A 23,003-nucleotide genomic window follows, 5' to 3' on the forward strand; every position below is an offset into this window, starting at 1 on the left:
TTATTACGTTTTTATATATATGTATTATGCAATGGTCATGTAATATAAAACGATTCTCCTTGTAATAAATTTGATAACTACAAAATATAAATTATATATAAAAAAAGTAATTACATAACAACATTAAAAAGATATATAAACATGTCAAAATCTATAAAAGTTAATCGCTAATGAATCATGTTGCAAACATTTCATTTGTTTATCACGGATAAACATCAAGAGTCTATAAGCGACATTCGTCTATCACCATAAACTTTAAATGTTTTTATCCTAAATATTGTTATATACTTAATTATTATTTCTAAAGTTACTACCGAACATAATTACCCGGCGTCAGATTTTAAACGCTTAACCCATCAAAGTTATAAATAATAATAATAAAAACGTAGAGAAAAAGGCAAATCCATCCGTTGTGATGTTTTTACGTGGAGAAGATTTTTTATTTTAGAGTGAATTTGGATATTCATAGTTTCGTAATTGAAAGGTTGTTTATCAAAAGTAAAAAAAGAGGAGTATTTTTCAAATCGAATTTGGGATCCTTTTAACCTTATCCACTTCTAAAACCTTTCTCAATTTATTCCCCCCGCCCCTCGTGGCAACACTAACCCGCCTGAAATTCTCCGGTGACCTCAATCAAAATCCCACCGGAGTTGACGGCAGCTGAAATTATTCGCTCCGTTCTTAACGGTGAGCTTCGTATACCAGACCTCTTTTTAATTGGATTTTAGTAGCCTTACCAATCTCGATAGGATGGACTGGTGAAATTGTTTGTTTATTTGACAATGCTATCTTTTCCTGGCTTCAATGTGGTCGAGTCCTCTGTAATTTTACAACAGAATCGTTTAATTAAGATTCGAAAAAGAATTCCCCGAGATTAATGGATTTTCCCATGGTTTGTACTAGTTCACAGCGTTGTAATGAGAAAATATGTGCAGGTATACGTGTATATACGGGTTCTTCCGAGTTGGAGATGGCTTCCCTGTCTACTCCATGCCTTTATCCTGGTTTGTTTATCGTTATCCAGATTATGATTTGTAGTTTCACTGTCGATCAAATTAACCGTACAGATTTTAGTTTGTTATAACCCCGCGAAGAATGGGAATGATTTCTATCACTCTAAAGATATGCAATTGCAGATAGAGGACGCAATGGAGTATTTTATGCAAATGGATGTATTGGCGGGAAACCTTTATCAAATTTCCTGAAGGTTTGAAGCTTTATAATGCCATGATTGCAAATTTTTTTCTCCCTACTGTAAGAATGGCTTTATCTTAGCTCATCTTCTCTGCCACGAGTCTTAAATGCGTGTTAATTTTCTGTTGAATATCCAGACACCATTTGTCGGTTCATTTCCAGTACGATTACTGCTGGTTGGAAATGCGGCAAATGCCTTGAACAAGTCACCGCAGAGAAATCAGTTAGTTCCTTGCATCAAGTGCGAGAACAGGGATGAATCATATGAAGATGTAACGGTGGAGCGCCCACCATATCATACTTACATGGACTCAACTTCTGGGCAGCTTGAACCAGCTTCAGGGGCACGTGCAAGTATTCCAGGAGAAGAATACTGGCCAGAAGGAACTGCTAGTCGTGTGAGAGCTGCAAGGGCTCCCGAACCAACAGGTGTATCTATGGGATCTCCATCTTATGGCCAAAATCCAGGAAGTAGGAGGAAGAAGAATAGAACACTAGCAGCTGCTGCTCACGATTCATCCGAAGTGACTGAAGTACAATCGAGTGACCTAGTGATCTCTGAAATTTCCGAGGATTTTATTGAAGAGCCTAAAGACGATACTTCGCAGTATGTTGTTTATCAGACAGAACCTGACGAGGAAGTAACTGGATTTGATTTAGACAAAAAAATTGGAAATCCCCACCCATTCATTGACCCTGAAAAGAAGAAGCCAATAGAGGAGCCACGCACAAGTGAGGAACTTTGGTGGAATTGGAGAAAGCCAGAAAAAGAGCAATGGTCTAGGTGGCAAAGAAGGAAACCTGATGTTGAAACGGTTAGTTCATATTCAAAGAAAGAGAATAGTAAATGTGAACATGATTGTAATGCCCCAAACCCAGGTTTCGGAATCTGAATTCAGCACTTGTGGCGTTATAATGACTTTGCATATGTACTTATATTAATTACTTTTAGTGGAATTTGAACCCCTCCAGACGAAGCTGCTGTGTGATGCAAAATATATTGGGAGTCATAAATATAGAGTGCAAATACAGGATTTGAGTCATAGATCATTCCAATTGCTTATCTCCACTTAAGTCTTGATTGTATTATATACATGCATATGTCTTGTGTATCGACGACTGTTATTTCATGCATGCATATATACCAAATTGTAAATTAGAATTGCAGGTGAGATGATCTTTTCATACATAAATAGAATATATCAACCTTGAAATTGCACATCTTGGATTCTTGGATCTACTTTTCTTGCATTTAATAACTAGACTGGGACAGCACACACAATGCAGAACTTGTTCAAATGAGTAAAAGTAGCTTTAAATCTTTATATTGATCTTCTTTGTTTACAATATCCGTAGGTTTTTCTCAAAGCAATGGCAGAGACTGGGCAGATAAAGCTGTATGGTGAACAGCCAACATTAACTGAAGTTTCTCTTTACAGGGCTCGACGACATCTATACAAAGAAGAAAGGTATTCTTTCCTAGCTTAAGTGGTATGATACACAAGTTTTCATTTAACCAAGGATACTTGGTTAGACTAGTTTAGGACGTACTGAATGTTTGCAGCTGAAAGATATTCTTGAAGTTAACTAAGAATCTAGAATGCATGGAGTTTATAATTCTATTTGATTTATGTATAGGGAAGATAAATACCATCTTTGAGCTGCTGAAACTTAAAATATGATTATCTCTTTTTTTTTCTAATTCAAACTAGGCCTCAAGTATCATAGGTTTACCTATATCGAGGAAGATGAAAAATTAAATGGGAATTGCCTAGTGGGTTTATGGGCATTTACTTAATTTTTTTTTGATAAAGGTCATCTACTCTCGGTTTGATATCCTATTAATATTCTTCGGAACCAATTATTGTAGGATAATTTAGTTATCTTGTGAGATTAGTCCAGGTGCAATTAAGTTTGACCTTAGCCTTCATGGGTATAAGAAAACAATTGGATTAGGCCTCTGCAAGGCTCAAAGATATGGTTCATAGAGAAGCATCAGACTCAACGGAGTAAATAGATTTTGGAAATTGATTGGATCCTTTAAACGTCGATTCTATTTTGATGCTCAGTAATTCCATCTTGATTCTTATTGCCCGTGCTAAAACATTTTCTAACCACATTGCTGGTGTGTAAAAATATTCACATTGCTGTTGATTGATGTAAATTTGATAACAAATAACTTGCATCTTTATGGGCTTCAAGCCAAACAACTCAACAAGACTGCTCGTGCAGCTTTATGGTTTAGGAACATTTTCTCTACTTTACGTGGTTTAGGAATACTTTAGTAATATATAGATTCTATCTGCTGAAATTATTCACATGTTTCTCATAAAAAAAATCTTTTCAGACTTCAAGCCGAAGAGGAGAGATTGGAAAGAACAGGTCCCATAGCATTCTACTCAGAATGGGTCAAAGCTTGGAAGAGAGATACCTCGAAGGATGCCATAAAAAAACATTTTGAAGAGACTGGAGAAGATGAAAACACGCAAATGATTGAAATGTTCCAAAATCAAACAGAGAGAGAGTTTCGCATTATGATGGGGACTGATATTCGCATTCGCAGGGACCCATTGGCAATGCGTATGCGAGAAGATCAGATTAAGCAAAGTATCCACTCCAAAGCTGATAAGTTTGTGTGGTATTTCAATTTTATTCATCGATTGTTGTGTTGTTCTATCATTGCAATTTCCTGCACCAATTTTATCCCACCTGTAAAAGATTGGTTTTCCTCCCATTCTTTCCTTAAAAAGGTGTACATTTTTATATTTTGGTTCTCATAGCTTTTACCACCGACTTCCCTTGAGTTCGTTTCTCAACATTTTGATGGCTTGGAATTCGAAGTATTTATAATTGTTGCACTATCATTTACACTAAACTTTTACTTATGATTATTTGGATGTATGATATTCTTCTAAGTAAATTGCATTTTTTTCAACCTCATTCACCGTCTTTTTTCTTTCCTTTCTTTTTTTGGTGCAGTAATTTAATTTAGTCTCTTGTTGGCTTTTGCAGTATGGGGTGGTGATCCTGTGTACCCTACTGTCAACTACATTCAAGATCCAAATGAAATAATTGATTATAGGGGACCAGATTTTCATGAACCAACACCTGACATGCTAGATTTTCTGAAGGAGGTTGCTTTACTTTGCTTATTGTTTTTTCAAGTTTCTTTTCACTCCATCGATATTGTGTGATTCAATTGGGTCGAAGATCGTGAGTGTTGGACCAGATTAAGTACCACTGGTATCTCCTAGGTTCAAAACTCCTAGTATAAAGCTTAAGAAGGGGGAATTTCTTGTTGTATGTGACTGGGGAGCAGGTAGAGGTAGTAGAGTAAATTCTGCTCTCTGATTGATTAGTGGGATGCCAAACTGCCAGTTTAAGAACATTAACTTGACAGTTTTGGACAATATCCATTCTTTGGATATGAACTTTTTGCTCTTCTTCTATTCTAATTCTTTTCAACCCAATGCCATTTTCTTCACATAGTCAATCTCTTAGCACTACTATCTATTATTGCAATATTTTGGACAGAAATTTTTTAGCATCTTTAAATTCTAAATTGGTTGTAAAATCAGAGTTTGAAACCCTTAAAATTGTAAAAGTTATAGTTTGTTCTTTACACCTTTAACCAAGTATCCACAACTGGAGCCAACCAACTAGTTCTCTTCTTTTAATTGCATCTTTGGCCTCAAAATCATATTAGCTGCAACTTATTCATCGGCTCATTCAACTACCTATATTTTTAATAGTGGACCTAGATTTATACGTGTAGGTTTTCATGTTCAGTAGAAGTTGTTAGTCATATGTTCTATCAGCAAAACCCACAGCACCCTTCAAGTATCCTGTATATGAGACTATCGTATAAAAGTTTGATTTTCTTTAATGAACTAGTGAGCAGCTGCTATCTGTTTGACTTAGCGGAGCTCAAGGCGTCCCATGGTTCTTTTTCAATTTTTCTTCTAATGATATTTGAATTAATTGGGAGCTTTTATATCCCATCCATTTGATGTTTCTGTTTTTGTCCATTTTTATGAAATTTAATATCCTGTTAAAGGACACTATTTAGCAACTGCTGGAATTGATTATAATTCACGAAGTTGATGTTTGTGATCATTATGCTAGATTGTGCTCACATGAGGTACTGACCTTTTCCTTGTTCCTCCTTTTCAATCAGCATGGTAAAATTATATCAAGAGAGGAGCTTCAGGAAATTCTGGCTAAAGAAAAAAACGAAGAGCTTGAGGTATTTACATTGCAACTTTTGGCATATCAGTTCTAGCATGAAATCCTGATTGAATATTCTACATTGAACTAGTGAACTTAAAGATCACATTTGGCTCCAATCTGCGTATCATGTCTATTATACAATGATAAAGGAAATTACTAGTGCTCTCTCATTTGGTATCTTCCTTTTACCTTTTCTTAACAGAAAGGTATCTCCCGTTTGTTGAATCCTAAAAGGTGCAAATGAAAAGGTCATTTTGGCAAGTAAAAACACTGACCATGAAATATAGATGGTAGGGCTCAGCTGGAGATGTTTTAGTTCTTCCATCAAAGAGGAGTAAAGTTGTGTTAGGCTAGCTTCTTGCAGTTTTGTGGAGGATTTGGAGCAGAATAATAAACTTTTTAGAGAGAAGAGATTGGATGAGAAAGGTTGGGAGCTGATTAGTTTTAATGTCTTCTTATGGGCATTGACCTAAGCCTTTTTGGAGTTGTGAGAGATTTTATTTTATATTTGACAGGGTAATGATGAGATTGGTCCTGGTCATTTTGGATTTAAGTCATTTTCTGTAGTTAGGGCTGAACTTTTGTTCTCTTTTGGATGCGCTTGTATATTTTTTTATTTCTCTCAATGAAAGCTCAGTTTCTTACCAAAATTAGCCCTGTGGTCAAGGAATAAGCTAAACTCAGACAAATGAAATTCATAAGTTCAGGCCACGGTTCAAACTTGTATGTTTAGGTGATTGCTCCGTGTGAGACGCTCATAGATCTTGGAAACTGATTTTTATGTCGGTGATAGAAGAAAACATATTAATCTGAGAAAAATCATCAATTATTCTTAAATTGGATGAAGAATACCCTGAAAAATTGATGAATGTTGAAAATGATATGTATGTCATTCTATTCTCAATGTCTTTCCTTTAAAACAGGTGACAGATATGGATGATGCCATGGCCCAAGCTATTGATATCGGTGAAAATGACGTGAGTTCGTGCTCCTTCCATGTCTTCCCATTTGTTATTTTTGTTGTTCATGACATAGTTATCTTGCACCAGAAATTTTACGAGTAAAATATTGTATAACTAAATGGATGCAAAGCTTAATTCATACATTAAATAATAAAATCAAATTACATTAAACTTGGTGTCACTATTAAATAAATCTATTTTTATTACTCAAAACTAAAGATCTCTAAGATCTCACCATAAGTGAAAACAAAACCAGAGCTAAATTGAGTTCTAAATCAAGACTCAAACTTTAATAGCTCAAGCCAAACAATATTTTAGTGTTATTTTATTTACCACTTGGTTCAAACATTTTTATTAGAAAAAGAACAACTTGTTTATCAGTAGTAGCAGGTTTGGTTTTAACAAATCCATTATGTGAAATAGGAAGAATAGGGTATTTAGTTTAGTTCACCTTCCAGTAGGATAACTTGGATATAGTATTTATACACAATATCAATTGTATTGATGATTGTTTAAATTTTAAAATGAATCAACTTCATCTTCAATTTCTATTTAGGATGGAGAGGATAGCGAGGTTGAGCGTGATGAAGAGGCAGAGGAAAAAATCACACGCAACTGGAGTGTCTTGAAAAGCAGTCCCCATCTCAACAAGCAAAAGGTGATTAAACTCATTTTGTTCTTAATATGTTGTGTAAGCATTAGAAGACCAATATATTTGTGTTGATCGTTATATTTTTATATATGTCTGGATGTTTTCCCTTTTCATACATGACCTAAATTTGGAAGTGATGTGAATTCGAAAATCAAATTTGGAAGTGATGTGAATTCGAAAATCAAATTTGGAAGTGACGTGAATTCGAAAATCTTAGTGCTATGCTAACAAGCTATAGAAGTCATGAATACATACTGAAGTCTCATGTAAATATTTACACATGATAATCTAAACTATTAGTTATATCTCTGGTTTTTCCAAAAATTTTGTTTGTTTGGAAAACTCTGATTTTGATCCTGCACATTTTATTAGTTTGAGCTGCAAGAAAAAATAAACATGTTACACAAGGAAAAATTTAGGAATATATCTCTCATACTTGATTTTTCAGTTTGGTTAGATCCGCAATTGCAGTTCTAATCTAGCTACAAGTTAATTCTTGGAGAGATTGATATTTGGTTAAACTACGAATTTAGTCCCGACATATTGAACTTTTATACAAATTAAATATATAAAATTAAATGTATTCTTATAATGAATAAACTATGTTATACTTTTAGTCGATTCTTTAAATTTCTTATATTATTAGAAATTACTATTTTGAACTTAGAAAACTGTTTGGAAAGTTCATTTCTTTTTTGTGCTTTTATTTGTATCTACTTAAATACAAAACTATACATTTACATCAATTTTACTTAGAAGAAAAGTTAACAGAAAGGATTTCTCGTCGTTTGGACCATATACCAACTTTATGTGCCTCATGAGTTAATCACCCCGTTGTTTGTCTGAAAATGCAGGGGAAACCCAACAAGAAGGATCCCGCATCACTAGATGGAGCCATTGATGAGTCTGAGAACTTGACTGATTTTCTCATGGACTTCGAAGAAGATGAGTGATGATTCTTTCCTTCTTTAAACTTCTAGATATAAAGTGTCTACTTCCTAGCTAGCTAGCTCCTTCGTAATCTGTACTTGAGAAAACTATTAGACTGAATTTCTTGAACTGTCTGTTAAAGTTTTGATTTCACTAGAATCGTTAGTATTAGTTTATTTATGAAGTCATTAATAAGCTTAGATTTTTACCATTTTAAAGCCTCTTCTTGTTTTCTATTTAGTTAAAACAAATGCAAGTTTTCTAAAATTATTGTTCATAGCTTCCGATGCTTTGGATTTTGAAGATATTTTGTACACTCTAGTTTGGTTTTTTATTGGATGGAGTTGATTTCCTTGCGAGGGAAAAGATATTTTCTCGTCGGAAGTTAAGGAATCCCAGTGGCAAAGATCGACCTCTTCGGCGGTCCAGAAGGAGGCTTGGGCTTTCTTGATTCTGTTTTGGAGCGATCGGGGTTAGGGGTGAGGAGAGGCTCATCGTGAGTTGAAGGCATTGTCGGAAATTGGATGATGGGATGTTTAAGGGTTCCGGCGTGATTTTCTTTTTGGAATTTTTGACGGTGGAGGAGGGAGTGGAGAATTAGGGTTTTTATAGAATCAAATTGGGGATGGGGTTTTTTTTTTATCTAAATTTCACCGAATCCTTTTCTTTTTTGAAATTTATAGATATTTTTTCCTTATGTTTATCTTACCATACAATCCTTATAACACTTGAATATTATTATTATTTTTTATTATTAATTTAGAAGTTTTAAATGCTTTACTATTATATTTTCCTCTAAAATAATGCTTTATTATATAACTTATTTGAATTTGACAAGCTTGAAAATAACCTACCATCCTTGTTTCTTTTCTAAAGAAAAAAATCAGTTAAGAAATTTCACATTTTTTCCTTTCAATATTTTATTTTTCGGTGGGGAAAATTACAAAATTTCCAAATTGGTTTCTTATTTTTATTTTAAAACAAAAAATAGCCAAAATATAAACAAAGAAACCACCAAAATATAAACAAAGTGGCAAAAGGTTTCTATATTGCTATTTTGTACTATATTTGAAAATATGCTCAATTCTTTGTTATTTAAAATAATGTTATTTTGCTAAATAAAAAAAAAAAAGTGCAATATTAGAAGGTTACCGCAACGATTAACATATTATATAAAAATCCCTAATTATTTTGTATCGAACAAATTTGTAAATGTTAGAAGTTTTTAACATCTATGTAATGTTGGCCCTATTTTCTTTCATTTATGAAGCGACCTTATAAAAGTTTTAAATAATCCACTCCTAAAATGATTTGCTACTCTTTTTTGTTTATTATCCTTAAAATAAAGGGGGTTTGTACATATAGATTGAGCTGGGCCAGAATGATCAAAATCTCTTTGGTTTGGTCCAAAAGTTGGGCCTGACCAACAATTAGTGGGCTTCGGCTTTCTAATTTATTTTTTGCTCGTTTATGAATTTTAAATAATAGGTTGAACCTTTCAATAATAGTTATTATTAATTAAAATTTCCAATATAATATTATATATATATATAGATAGATAGATAATACTTTCTAAAAAAACAAATCAAATTTTAGTACTATTGCAAATATAAGAATGGGCGATGGTGTTGTGAAAAAAAAGAAAAAATTACTATCGGATATAAATCTAAAAAGTCGAAAAACTAAATTTACTCCATAAATTTTCTTTATATATATATATAATGGTGAAGCATAACTTATTAGTAATCATAAACAAAACCATCGACAAACAAAAATACCATATTACCCCCTTTCAAGAGTAAGTACATTGGAGATGCAAGATTGTGAGCAATTTTATTCAGCTAGAAATGTGGAGAGATAGATTAAAGATTATGTGGACTACATCATTAGCTTCAACTATACGAGTCTGTCCATGCCCAACAAATAATTAGAGAAGCTTCTCTCTTTCTAGGTCTAATTTCTTTCAAAAAAGCTATAAGGCTAATCATAGATAGTGCTTTGCATAATTTAGGGAATAAAAAGTAGAAATTAAAAAGGATGAGAAAGAATAAAGCATTAATGTGATGTAAGCATATTTTTGCCTTTTTTGTGTTGTAACATTTCAATTTTGAAAAATAGAAAACAAAAAAAGAAAAAAAAGGAAACTTCCTTTAATGTCTTTTTTTTTTTTGTTTTTTTGTTTTTTGCATTATTAAAAAATTAATAGTATTTTTGTCATGATAGACTATTGTTATCCCCTAAGCTAAAACCCATCCTTTTATGCTAAATTTGGCCACACATTCCATATTGTCCCATTAATTAGCTTTGCAATTTTAATGCATTAATCTCTTTTAAATTTTGCATTAACTCCAAATTTCCTTATTCAATATATTGTTTATCAATAAAGTCAATTTAGTTCATCTCTTAAAACTCAATCACTTTTCATATTTAGTAATATGAGATGAATTCAATTTATACTTAACTATTTTTAAATTTGACAACATATATGAAAGACAAATTGTAATTATAATTCTTATGATAAGTCTTAAATTTTATGCCAATGAGGATGAATGTGATTATGAATATATAATTCCATCACATTTTAATTATGAGTATTCTTAAAAATAAACTTTATTTTTTCATGAAGTTTTTTTTCTCTTCTTTTCCCTTCAATTTATTCGATTTAGACAATACAAAGATTTAGTCGATTCAATTTTAAATTTGTTACAATTAGTCGTTAAACTTTAATAAATAACCATCTATTTTTCGTACATTAATCACATTTTATCAATCCACACAGGTATGGAATTTCATTAAAATTATATTATATTTTTACATGTACTAAATCATTACAAATTATAGGGGTAAGAATTAAATTGTTATTTAAGTTTTTGAAATTGAGTTGTTACGTAAACATTTAAAAATAAAATAAAAAAAGAAGAATACATTATTTCTGTATAAATGGTGAACAAATTGAAGGTGCATTTAAACAAATTATTCCACAAATATATCAATAAAAATTAGGAAAATGGGATATTATATTATAAATTATAAAATGAGTAAGTGATGTTACTTAAACCAAACCCTAATTTGATATGTTTTAGTATTGGCAACCTCCAAACATTCTTATTTTCTTACTCCCAATAATATTCCAAATAACTTTATTGATACCTAAAAAGTTGTTCAAATTTGGATCACATGTGGAGAAAATTTACAATCACCTAAATTTATTTTATAATAAAAGTTTTTTATTCTCAACATTTATCTCTAGAAAAAAAAATCCCCATCAATAATCAAAGTCCAATATTTAGTTTTTTACCAAAATAATAATAATAATTAATTAAGACCCCATCTATAATTGATCAAGATATATCATTATTTTAACTTTCTATTATTGATTTCAGTTCCTTTTAATCATTATTTAATTTCTTAACTCTTTGCTAGTGATTTAACTCAACATGATTTTACTTAAATACTAGTTCATAAAAATAAAATAAAAACAACCCAAATAAAAAATTGCAAGAATGATAGCTCTCATTTATTAATCTTATGGATTAGCATAAAAACAATTTCCCAATTTTAGGATGTAAGAAATGGAAATTAGATATGATGGAATCAATTAATTAAGTAAAGAAAATTAAGGGATTTGACTAAACAAGAAAATGATTAGCAATAATGGGGTATGTTGGTCTTTTTTCTCACTAAGCTTCTTGATGTTGATAAAGAAATGATTAGAGAAGGAATTGCCACCAAAAACATCAAAATTTGATTTTTATGAATAATAATAATTATTATTATTATTGTAATAATTATTATTATTATTGTAATAATTATTATTATTTTTGCTAATTGAAAGATTTGTGGGTTCTATTTGGAAACTCAATGTCACCCAAAACATGATCAAGAAAAAATCTTAACACACTGACTTCTTTGCTTTCTTGTTTTCTTGCTTTCTCTCTCTCTCCTTTTTTATTATATATTTTTTAATTTTTTTTTTTTGGCTATTCATATAAAAAGGAGATGAAGAAGAAAAAAGATTTTTTTTTAATTGAGAAAAAAGAAAACCCTAAAAAAAGGAGACAAAAGGGAAAAGGAATTTCCTTTACAAACCCTAAATGGATTGTGTGTTTGTTTTTCCCTTTCATCATCTTCAAGGGAGGAGTTCGAGAGAATAAGGGTCTCATTTATAATTAATTTCTTTTTAAACCTTTTTTTCATATGTATTTTTCAAATCATTTGGTATAATTAAATTGGGCCCCTTCATAAAGTCCTAAAAAATGAATGAATTTTTTTTATTCTTCTTGTTACTAACCTTTTTTAGGAAAAAAATCTATTTTTTTAACGAAATAAGATTTGGACAATCACTTTATGGCACGAAATATTAGATGGTCAATAAACGATAAATAGAAGAAATAAAGGAAGAAACTTTTTATTTTTTGGAATTGGTTTTGGAGAGACAAATTCAAATCTCGATTTCTAAACTTGAATATAATCGTGAGTATACCACCTAACTAACTTTTTTTTTTTTGTTCAAGAAAAATTGTGTGAGCCAATTTACAATGAAAGATTTTATGATGGGTGATAATAATTATGTGAAAACATATTTATTTAGTTGGATTTAATTAATTTTGTATTCTTTAATTTAAATTATTTGACCGACTCAAAATAAATTTTTAATCTAAACAAATTTTAAATAAAGCTTTTTTTTTTCATCAATCCAAACCAACCCTTAACCTTTTTTTAAAAAAACAATGGAATGAGATTCAACATGGCATTTTAAAGCATTCTATTTATACTATGATCAATTAATGTGACAAATTGGGCCATTACCAAAAGTAGCAACTTTTTTTTTCTTATTTAATTATTTTGATCGTAAATTCAAAATTTTCACATCTAAAATTTACCTAAAACAATATTACTCTTTAAAAATAAAACAACAACAATTACTTCATGATACGGTCGGTAAACAATAAACAGGAACAAAGAAAGAGACATACATATAATAATGACCCAAACAAATATATATATATATATATATATATATATATATATATATATATATATATATATATATATATATATATATATATATATATATCCTTTAAAAAGCATCATTAATTAAAATATGATCTATATCTCAAATGGGTTCTTTTTTTTTTTTGGGGGGGGGGGGGATGGGTAAAACCAAAAGAGAGGAGAGATGAAGAGAAGCATTAAAGTGGTTAATGACAAAGATTAGAGAGCAATTAAGGACTAAATAAACAAATTAAGAAAAAGAAAGTGGGATTTGTGGGGTCTTAAGTCTCACAAAACAAAGAAACAAACAAACATGATTAATAATATACAAAAAAGAAAAGGGCCCCACTTTGATGGCTTTTGACATAATTTGTTCTTCAAAAACTTTACTTATTTAGTCGTAAAGTAAGTGCCTAATTGGCATTTGATTCCATATTTATTATTAATATTAGGGTTATTAATTATTATTATTGTTATTGTTATTGTTATTTCTTGAAGGATAATTGGTTGGTGTCCCTTTCTTCTTAATCTCATATTCATTTCAAACGTGCACGCCTCTGCTTGTTCATTTGCCATGCACTTATTTATATATTTAGTTGACTATTTGATTCTTATTCAAATAATTCATATCTATATAAATATAAAACAAATAATATTTACTCACTCAACTAGTAAACTCATTTTAGTATTGTGAAATTTGTGCTCAAAAAGTGTAAGATAAAACAATAGATTTACTGTGTGAAATTAAATGCATGTTTTATATAACGATTAATTTTAATAGTTTTAAAATCATTTTTAAACATACGTAAATTTGAAATATCTTATTCAAATATTATAATTGAATATATATTTAACCGTTTACGTTTGATGCTTAATTTTCGTTTTAGAGGCTTTAACTTTTTTTAGTCATTTTTCTTTAAATATGAAAAAAGTATTTTTTTTGTTTCTATTTAAAACATTATTGGTGGTACCCATATGAACTTATTTTTAAATATTTGAAGTGAGTAATTATACTTTTAACAAATCTTAAAAGTAGTATTTTATACTATTAGTTATTAGTTTTTAAGTTAATTTTTTCAAAAAGAAAAAAAGAAAGAAAGAAAGAAAAGGAACTAGTCTGAAAATACAAGAATTATAATGAAAAAAACCGAACCGGGGGGGTTGGGGAAAACGGCGGTTGGTTCAAAATGGGTTTGGGTTTGGCGGTGGGAATGGGGAGGGGGCGTGAATAAAAAAGTGGGAACGAGGAAAATCTAAGGAGAGAATTTAGGAGTGGGTCCCCCAAATCTAAGCCTTCACCTGTCCCTTTCATCGCATCTCTTACTTTTTCTTTCTCCAATCCCCCACTTTCTCTCTCTTCCCCCCTTCACTTCACTTCACTTTCACTCTCTCTCCCCACCCCCTCCTCCTCTTAACTTATAATTATAAAGAGGCCTCCTCCATTTTCTCCTCGACTCAGATCCACCCTCGCCAAAAACACCAAATGATCAACATCATTCTCCCACACTCACTCAAGATCAATAATAAGTCAATTGATAGACCTAAACCCAACTCCATAACATTAACGAAAAAAATATTTCTAAGTCAACCATATAAATATAGACATCCTATTACGTGACTTTTCCATCTCTAATTTTTTTCTTTCTTTTGTAGATTTCTTTTTTTTCTTTTGTTCTTGCAAATATTAATTATGTATGCAATTATTTTTCTAAGAAAAAGTCAAGTAAATTATAATGTTATCATTAAAATCATTCCACTAATTATAGGGGTGTGACTAACTAGGAAGTGTTAACTTTTCCTTATATGGGTCCTAATTCATAGATTCAAAGAATATCTATTTATAGCCAAGGAGTGGTCAACATCTTTGCCTATATATAACCTAAAGGAAATGATTTTGTTACATTCTATGTTATTTTTTTTAAATAATGTGTTTTTTTTTTAAAAAAATATATCAAAATTAGGTTAAGAAGAAATATATGGACGGATAGTTTGGACGAAGTATGTGTGTAGCACACGACTTTGTTTTGAAGTCGTGGATGGGGACTCCGCACCTTTTTCTTTTTTCATTATTATTATTATATATATTAAATATTCAAAATTCAAAATTTCAATTTTCAATAGCATCTTTCCTTATTAAATATTTTTTTAAAATTTCAATTTTCAATTTTTTAAAAAATATTTTTTATTAAATATCTTTTCAAGTTCTAAATTTTCATAAGTTTAAAATTTTATATTTTTATCTTTGATTTTTTTCTTAAATACTCATTTTTCGTCTTCAATCTTAATATCTTTTTAACTAATTTTGAAAATTTACAATTAATTAAACTTTACTGTTTTTCACATTGTCAAAATAGGAAATAACCTAATAATATAGTTGAAATGAAATTCAAATCTATTGTAATTGACCTATTGAAGATGATGAAGATTAAATTAAGATAAAATTCAAAACTTAACAACCAAATAAAAATTAAAACACAAATATTTTTTTTCTTAGCTATTTATTTTTAGCAAACTAAAAGTTTGTGTTTGAGAATTAATTAATATTTTGGGGAGATTTATGTTTGTGTGGTACAAATATATGTTTCCATAGTCGTCGGTGTTAAATTGTTTTATAACACGACATGTTTGGTTTCGGCTACATCTTTTTTTCAGACAAATTCAAAACCATTCCTAAAAGTCAAGCAGTTTTGGTCTTGATTCAAACAAACCCTCATCCACTGTCACCATACATTTGGATAATTTTCTCACACACACATTCTCACACATCGTTTTCAATAACATTTAATTTCCTTCCTATTTCCCTTTGCAGATAAATTTATTTTTTTCATCCACTTTTCTTTTTATTTAATCACTTAATTACATCCAATTTCATTTATCAAACGTGACAATTTCATAATTAATTGCTTTATGTGAACTATTAATTATCACAAAAAATTTGAACACAAATGATGGTGCTAAATTATTTTGTAACTATAAGTTACGATTTATTCATTTTTAAATACATATATGTGGATGATTTTGAAAAATAAAAATATATTACATTGCAATTATTAGGTTTGTAAAGTATGATATGGAGTTTCTTGACTTTTTAGCTGAATTATTCATGTTCCACAACTTGTAGTGTATGTGTATAGTCCCTTTTTATTTTTTGTCATATATTTGGTCCATTCATTAATGTTTTGAAAGATACTTTTGTTCTACAAAATTTTAACTTAGGTGTCATATATTTAGTCCATATTCATTAATGGAAGAATTACACAGGTCTCACTTTGCTGTTTAACAATCTTTGTTGTATTTAAATTTAAATAAAGATGGGGTTAAGTTTATGTACCATAAATGATATTTCAACCGATTAGTTGTACCAACTCGATAATTAATGTATTTTTCGCAAAAATTTAAGTTGGTACGTTCGATTGCTTGAAATAAAATTTTTGTCTTTATACTTTTAGTTTCGATACATTTTAGTTCACATATTTTCTAGTCATTGTAAGCATGTAATAATCTTAAAAATAATCTCCTAATTCATTTGATATTGACTTTTTTAAAAACTTTAACAACATCTCTTTATAAGTTTGTGAAAATAAAAAAAATCACATACACACATCTTTTTCCATAAATTTAAGATTCATAGAGTACAAATGTTAAATTGAAATCATTAATTATAAAGGAAAATGAGAGCATAGAGACCAAAAATATATAATATCTTAATATATTTAATTATTTTATTAACCAGATTTTCATTAAGAATAATATTTATGAGATTTGGTCTAAACTTTTTCTTGAGGGGTATTTTTACATACATTATATTAATATATTTATGTGATAACATAGTTTAATCAAAGAAAATTATGCCCTTTTTTGACTGAATAATCTTTTCAAACCCACAAATCTCTTCTCTATGGTTCAGATTATCACCAATTACAAACCCTAAATGAGCCAACTTTATTTTTCCCCTTTTGGTGATGCTCCAGCTATATGGATGAAACATTTATTTTTTATATTAAATATGTTCATATTAAATCTAATTTTATATATATTTAAATTGTATATTTTTTGGATTAAGAGCTGCTTTGACAACTATTTTATTTTATCATTTTAATTTTTTTTTTGTATAGCTGTATACTATGACTTTGCTTGCTCTTTTAGTTTTGAACAAAAAAACTTTTTCTAAAAAGGAAATTTGTTATTTTTAGCAAAATCTCTCATATATGGTAAAATAATATATTTTAAAATAGTGGAGGAATATGTTTCCTAACAAAATCTATATTTTAATATTTTGCTATTTTTAAAAATATTTCTATTCACACATTTTATATACAATATTTGTCTATATAATCAAGAGGTTTATTTATCGAGCTAAAAGTTTTTTATTTTCAAAATTAAATTGAGTATAGTTCAATAAATAAACAATATATACGATCTCATGATCGATTCTTTCACTTTACATATTAAAAAAAAATTATTTTTGAAAAAAATCATAAAATCAAACTAGAGATTTTGATCAATAACAACTAAAAGTGCTCCTTTTTGAAAAAAAAAATTGAAAACAAGTGACAAAAAAAAAAAAAAAAAAAAATCCAACCAAGCAATTAGACAAGACAGAAGCAGAATGACGTTCCAAATCACATGGTACTTAAAAGAAAATCGATGGTTAATCAAACTGATTATTGGAAAACGATGTGCAACAATTAAAACAATTAATTAAAGAAGTACGAAAAATATAATTAAATTCGTACGAACAGAAAAAAAAAAAAAAAAAAAGCAAAGCTGGGAGGGTTAGAGAGCTGTCCATTAGGTTTGATTCATGACCAAACAATCATGTTCATGTCCCCAATCCGTACCATGATTCAATAGTTGCCATGCCATGTTACATCCTTTTATTTTATTTTATTTTCAATTTCATAATTAATACTTCTATTGTTTTTAGCCGACAATTCCTACCCTTATTGGGATTAAATTAATCCTACTTTCTCTCCTATGTTTCCCACACATCAAACCTCCTCTTTCAACTCTTCATTTTCCTTTTAGTGTTGGCAAATTTAGTAAGAACATAATTTAATTTAATACTCTAAGAGAATAATATAGTTATCTATATGATCTTCGACCATGAGAAAAATTACAAAATCCCAAATTTTGTACACGTGTGATTAGTCATCATATACATCTTTCTCTCAAAAGTCTTACCCAAAAATATACGATTTACCCTTGAAAGTATTAGAAAGATTGACGTGATGAAGAAGAAAGCGATTGGTGAAGAGGGAAGAACGAGAATAGAAACGGAGATAGTTCATGTGAAAAAACGATTCAATGATTGCAACTTGATAAGTTAATGTAGTCTGGTGCTGGTTCAAAACCCTAAAGTGTAATATTTCAACCCTAGTTGTTAGTAAAAATAATGTAAAGAGGTAAAAGAAGGTGATGGGGATGGAGGGGGGGTGATTGATGTAGGAACGTGGGACAATAATTATTTGTGTCGTTGCTACACAATACATTAAATAACCAACCAATGAAAGAGGTTCCACAGTTTCACATCACGTCTCATCAGATATTTTCTTGGGTCCTATATTCTCTAATCAACGGCTCAGATTTATCCTCTCCTTCTCTCTTCACTTTATTATTCTTTTCACTCTGCAGTCAACTCATACCTAAACACTCTTCATCATAATAATCATCATATGATTCAATCCAACTATAAAATGAGATTTAATAATACTTCTAAAACTATGCATAACTTATTTATTTAGAGATATTTAACTACCCTAGAGATACTTATTTATTTACATTTTATTACACTTACGTAAACTATGTAAACAATAATATATAGATACAATTATGAGGTCCACTTTTTAGACTATTGTTGATGCATTATGTTTTTAGAGAGATATAAACATGAACGTAAGTTAGAGTGAAGAGTTTTTTAATTTGACGATCATTAGATTGAAAATCAAACCATCAACCTTTTAAATAGTAGTCGGTATCTTCCGAATTAACTATATTGCAAACAAATGAAAGCATAAAAGAAATTTACAACTTGTTTAAAATAGTTTAATTAACTTATTATTATATATTTTGGTTACTTTTATTTGTATGTTGTTAGTGTTATTATCGTTAGTCTCTAATCTTTTTTTCTTTTTTTTAACAAAACAAGGGTGAAAATTGATTCTCTTAATTTTATTTTGGGAAACAAAAAAGAAGTTTAGGATTAGGTTTTTAAATTATATATGTATATATAAAAAAAAGTTTTTGAATTGGATATGAAGTGGATATTCAAAAAGCTATCCAATTTTGAGTGTGTTCAATACTATTGTGCTCATTGTCAACAACATACTAGAGATCATTGGGATTTAAAAGAAATATTCCATAAGAAAAAATTAAAAGCAATATTGTACATAGAAATCATGACATTACATTATTATACGTATGTATTTTCTAAAGATATTTTTATACTTTGACTATGAACAATAAAAAAAACAGTATAATTAATTAATAAATTAACATACCAACAAGAACCTAACTCATTTGACATGATTGGAATGTACGTAAAGATCTAAAAATATATGATTCAAACCCTCTACTCGGTGTAAATTAATATCAATTAATCTTTATATTAATTTTAATTAGTTAGTTAAATACGGATATATTATTTACAAAAAAATTAATATTCATTATTCCCAATATTTCGAGATCCAAAAAAGGGACTAAATGATAAGTTTAGATCTCCATTTTATTCCAAAATAATAACAACAACGAAGTATTCTCATTTATTATGTAAAGTTGCATTGGTATTTGTGTTGAAAATGGAAAAAGGAAATTACCAATATCAAAAGAATTTGATAGTAACAAAATAACAATGATGGATTTAAGAAACAGAAGCCTTTTTGGCAGTAGAAAATTGGAAAGAAATAAAATGAAAATACAAAGGGTCATAAGACGATGAGATTGAGTGTCCCATCCCCCACTTTCTCCCTCTGCATTTCAAATTCCTTATTCGTCCCCCATGTCCTTCCATATGTGTAATTATTCACTTTCTTTTATTTTCTTTCTGACCCTAATTATTATAAACCATGATTATAAAATTGAAAATTGGCAACGGGGCGCAAGACGAGCTTAGAGATGCTCTCCCGATCTAGAACATTGCTATGACTTTTAATCTATGTTGTAATTTGGAAAGGAAGTTGTACTGCAAATTACTTCCATTCATGATAAGCCACATCAATGTCTTAAGTTATTGAAGTGAAACCTAGAACGTTTAATAAAGATACCAAATCATGGGAATATTAGAAATGTTCATATTCTCATCTTTGTTCATAGGTTAAAGTATTTGAATAGACAATTTTTCAATTGGTACATTCGAATTTTGTTTATATATTTGAGAAAAATATTATTGAAGGAAACAATAATGGTAAATACTTTTTGAAGGAAAATAGTTAAGTGGTTCCCTTTAAAGCAATTTAAGTGGCTTTTTATCTTTTTCCAAAAATTTTCATCCCACTTTTGACTATTAAATTAAAGCTTGGAAAAACGTTTTTAATTAGTCAAAAAGGAGTTTTTACCACTCTAAAATCTTAACCAAATATTGCCCAATAAAAACAAAACAAAACAACAAAGCACTTTTTAGTCCTCTATAAACATGTTGGTATTACATGCTCAAAACAAATGTTACGAGAATGTAAAAATTGAGACTTCAACCTAACCTAATTTTAAGGAGATTAAATGACTAATTTATTAATAGGTCAACTAATGATAATATTGATGTAATATTCGTTACACATATATAATAACAAATATAAAGTTGAGAGAGTCCGAGTTCCCGCATCTACACTGAAGTTCTAAAGCTTTTCTAATGAAATCTTCACGTTGAACCAACTTATATTAGAATTTCAAGGTGTTAATTAACGTTTCTTTTTTCAAATGATTTGTACTGTTTTGTAATGATCTTTATTTGTATAGGAATCTAAATTGACGAAGGAATACAGAAGTTGAAAGAAAACAAGTGGAGGAGAGGCAAAATTTTCCAACTATCTATATTTCGTGTTTGAATTAATGAATTTTCCAAATCTTTCATCAACAGATGGGGAGAAGAAAGTAAAAAGAAGACAAACCGTATTTTACATTTTTTTCAAATGGACCTTTATTTATTTTATTCAATAAATAAAATAGTAATTATTATTTTATTTAGTTCAAATTGAGAATATAAATTAATTTACTATCATGCTTTATCTTATCTATCATCATGCATATTTTAAAAGTTTTAAAAAATGAGTTGAGTTCATAATATATGAAAATCTATTTTCCTAAATGCTTTATCTTCTTTGTTATAATATACTTCAATAAAATAAGAATATTGTTGTGATGATTTGTATCCTTTATCATTATAATTATCATGATAGTAAAATATTAAAATTATTTAAATAATAATAATAATAAATAAATAAATAAATAAATAAATAAATAAATAAATAGGTTATAAAGAGTTTGAATGGATCGTAAAAATTTATCACTATATTTCTCTATTAAGTATAAATATTTATACTTAATAGAAAAATATAGTGATAAATTTTGTTTTCACAATAATTTGTCAATTTTTTCTTTTATATTTAAAAATCCTCTTTTTAGAATGTCCATTTTTAATATAAAATTTATATTTATAAAACATAGTTTGTATTACCAACAAATTAAACGTTTTAAAGTAAATGATGTAATTTTAACTTATTCATTATCATCTTCATGAATTTGTGTTTCTCTCTCTTCAATGATTTCATTTACCACTGTGTTTCTTATCATCTTAGACTTAGTATTACAAAAACACACAAGTATTTATATGTGTGTATATATATGTATTTACCACAGTAAAAAAAGAAAAGAAAAGAAAAGATAGATAAAAAGGGTGAAAGTAGACAAACAGATTTTACTTTTGGTTAAAACAAAACATACTATGTTGTGACCTATTTATTTTAATTATTATTGTTGTTATTATTAATTTTGTACTCCGAAGTTTTCATTAAATCTCACATAATTATACGATTTAATATTATGTTAGGCATAAAATTCATCAATTTCATATTTAATAAATCATTTTGTAATTTATCTAACCCCAATGTTTTATAATTAGAAAGAAGTTACCTGATTCGATAAAAATGTTCTGTAAAAAATAAATTACTTAACCAAATATTTACGTTTCATTTACAAATTAATATATAATAAAGAGTAAATATTTACGTTTCACGTACAAATTAATATATAATAAATTTTATATTTATTGATTTTATTTTGTGTAAATAGTTTGTCAATTTTTTTTATTTTTTTTGAAAATTTCTATTTAAAACTTTCCTGAATAATTTTAAATTACCATGAATAAAGTTTGATCAAACTATAAAATATTATTTACGAGGTTATCATAGAAATTAGAATTTACTTTTTAAAACCACAACTAAATTCTACATTTTTTCTATACTATGAGACTCATGATTATTTTATTTAACTAATTTTGTTAAAAATGAATTTTAATATCTTAAATTTAAGATTCATCGAAAATATATTAATTTATTTGTGATATTTAAAAGAATATTTTTAAACGATATTTTTAAATGTTACAAAAGGATTAAAATACTTAATGATCTCAAATTGTATAAGACGGTGAACACTATTTCAAAATTTTATATTTTATAATGTACATAGAGTGCTTATAAATTCTATAAAATTATTTTATATTTTATAGAGAAATTTTCATAAATATTTTATATTTATGGTTGCCTAACAGAATCAATTTTTTATTATGGATAGTATTTTTCATTGTGGGTACGTAGACTTTTTTTTCATTTTTAAAATTGTCAAATATTTTATCCTTTTTTATATTTTTGAAAAACCTCATAATTTATAAATATTTCTTTAGAGTGGTTTAAAAGTATAGGATTAAACGACTAAAATAACATTTTAATAGATAATATAATACATAAAGAAAATTTAACCTAACCTATATAAGGCTATATAATATATTATAATTTGGGGGTGAAAAGAATAGAAAGTGTGAAGAAAAAAAA

General features: G+C 28.6%; 1 protein-coding gene across 2 annotated transcripts; it reads left to right on the forward strand.

Moving 5' to 3' along the window:
* Positions 1-521: 521 nt before the first annotated feature.
* On the forward strand, positions 522-8,186 carry LOC103484338 (protein PLASTID TRANSCRIPTIONALLY ACTIVE 12, chloroplastic). 2 transcript variants are annotated; one of them, XM_008441363.3, is made up of 11 exons: positions 522-687; positions 936-1,004; positions 1,137-1,207; positions 1,332-2,009; positions 2,551-2,663; positions 3,542-3,801; positions 4,207-4,328; positions 5,372-5,440; positions 6,348-6,401; positions 6,943-7,044; positions 7,893-8,186. In XM_008441363.3, the coding sequence occupies exons 2-11, from the start codon at positions 971-973 to the stop codon at positions 7,989-7,991; spliced, it is 1,602 nt and encodes a 533-aa protein (XP_008439585.1). In that variant the 5' UTR covers positions 522-687; positions 936-970; the 3' UTR covers positions 7,992-8,186. The 2 variants fall into 2 exon arrangements, with proteins under 2 accessions (XP_008439585.1, XP_016899200.1); XM_017043711.2 differs by having other exon boundaries at positions 588-687; positions 1,137-1,254.
* Positions 8,187-23,003: the final 14,817 nt, after the last annotated feature.

Source organism: Cucumis melo, chromosome 8, assembly GCF_025177605.1.
Source record: "Cucumis melo cultivar AY chromosome 8, USDA_Cmelo_AY_1.0, whole genome shotgun sequence".
NCBI classification, from domain to species: Eukaryota; Viridiplantae; Streptophyta; class Magnoliopsida; order Cucurbitales; family Cucurbitaceae; genus Cucumis; species Cucumis melo.

Coding starts and splice junctions, on each gene's coding strand:
- LOC103484338 (XM_008441363.3), top strand. CDS start 971: ATGGCTTCCCTGTCTACTCCATGCCTTTATCCTG. Junction 5,441..6,347: donor AAAAAAACGAAGAGCTTGAG/GTATTTACATTG, acceptor CCTTTAAAACAG/GTGACAGATATGGATGATGC. Junction 7,045..7,892: donor CCCATCTCAACAAGCAAAAG/GTGATTAAACTC, acceptor CTGAAAATGCAG/GGGAAACCCAACAAGAAGGA.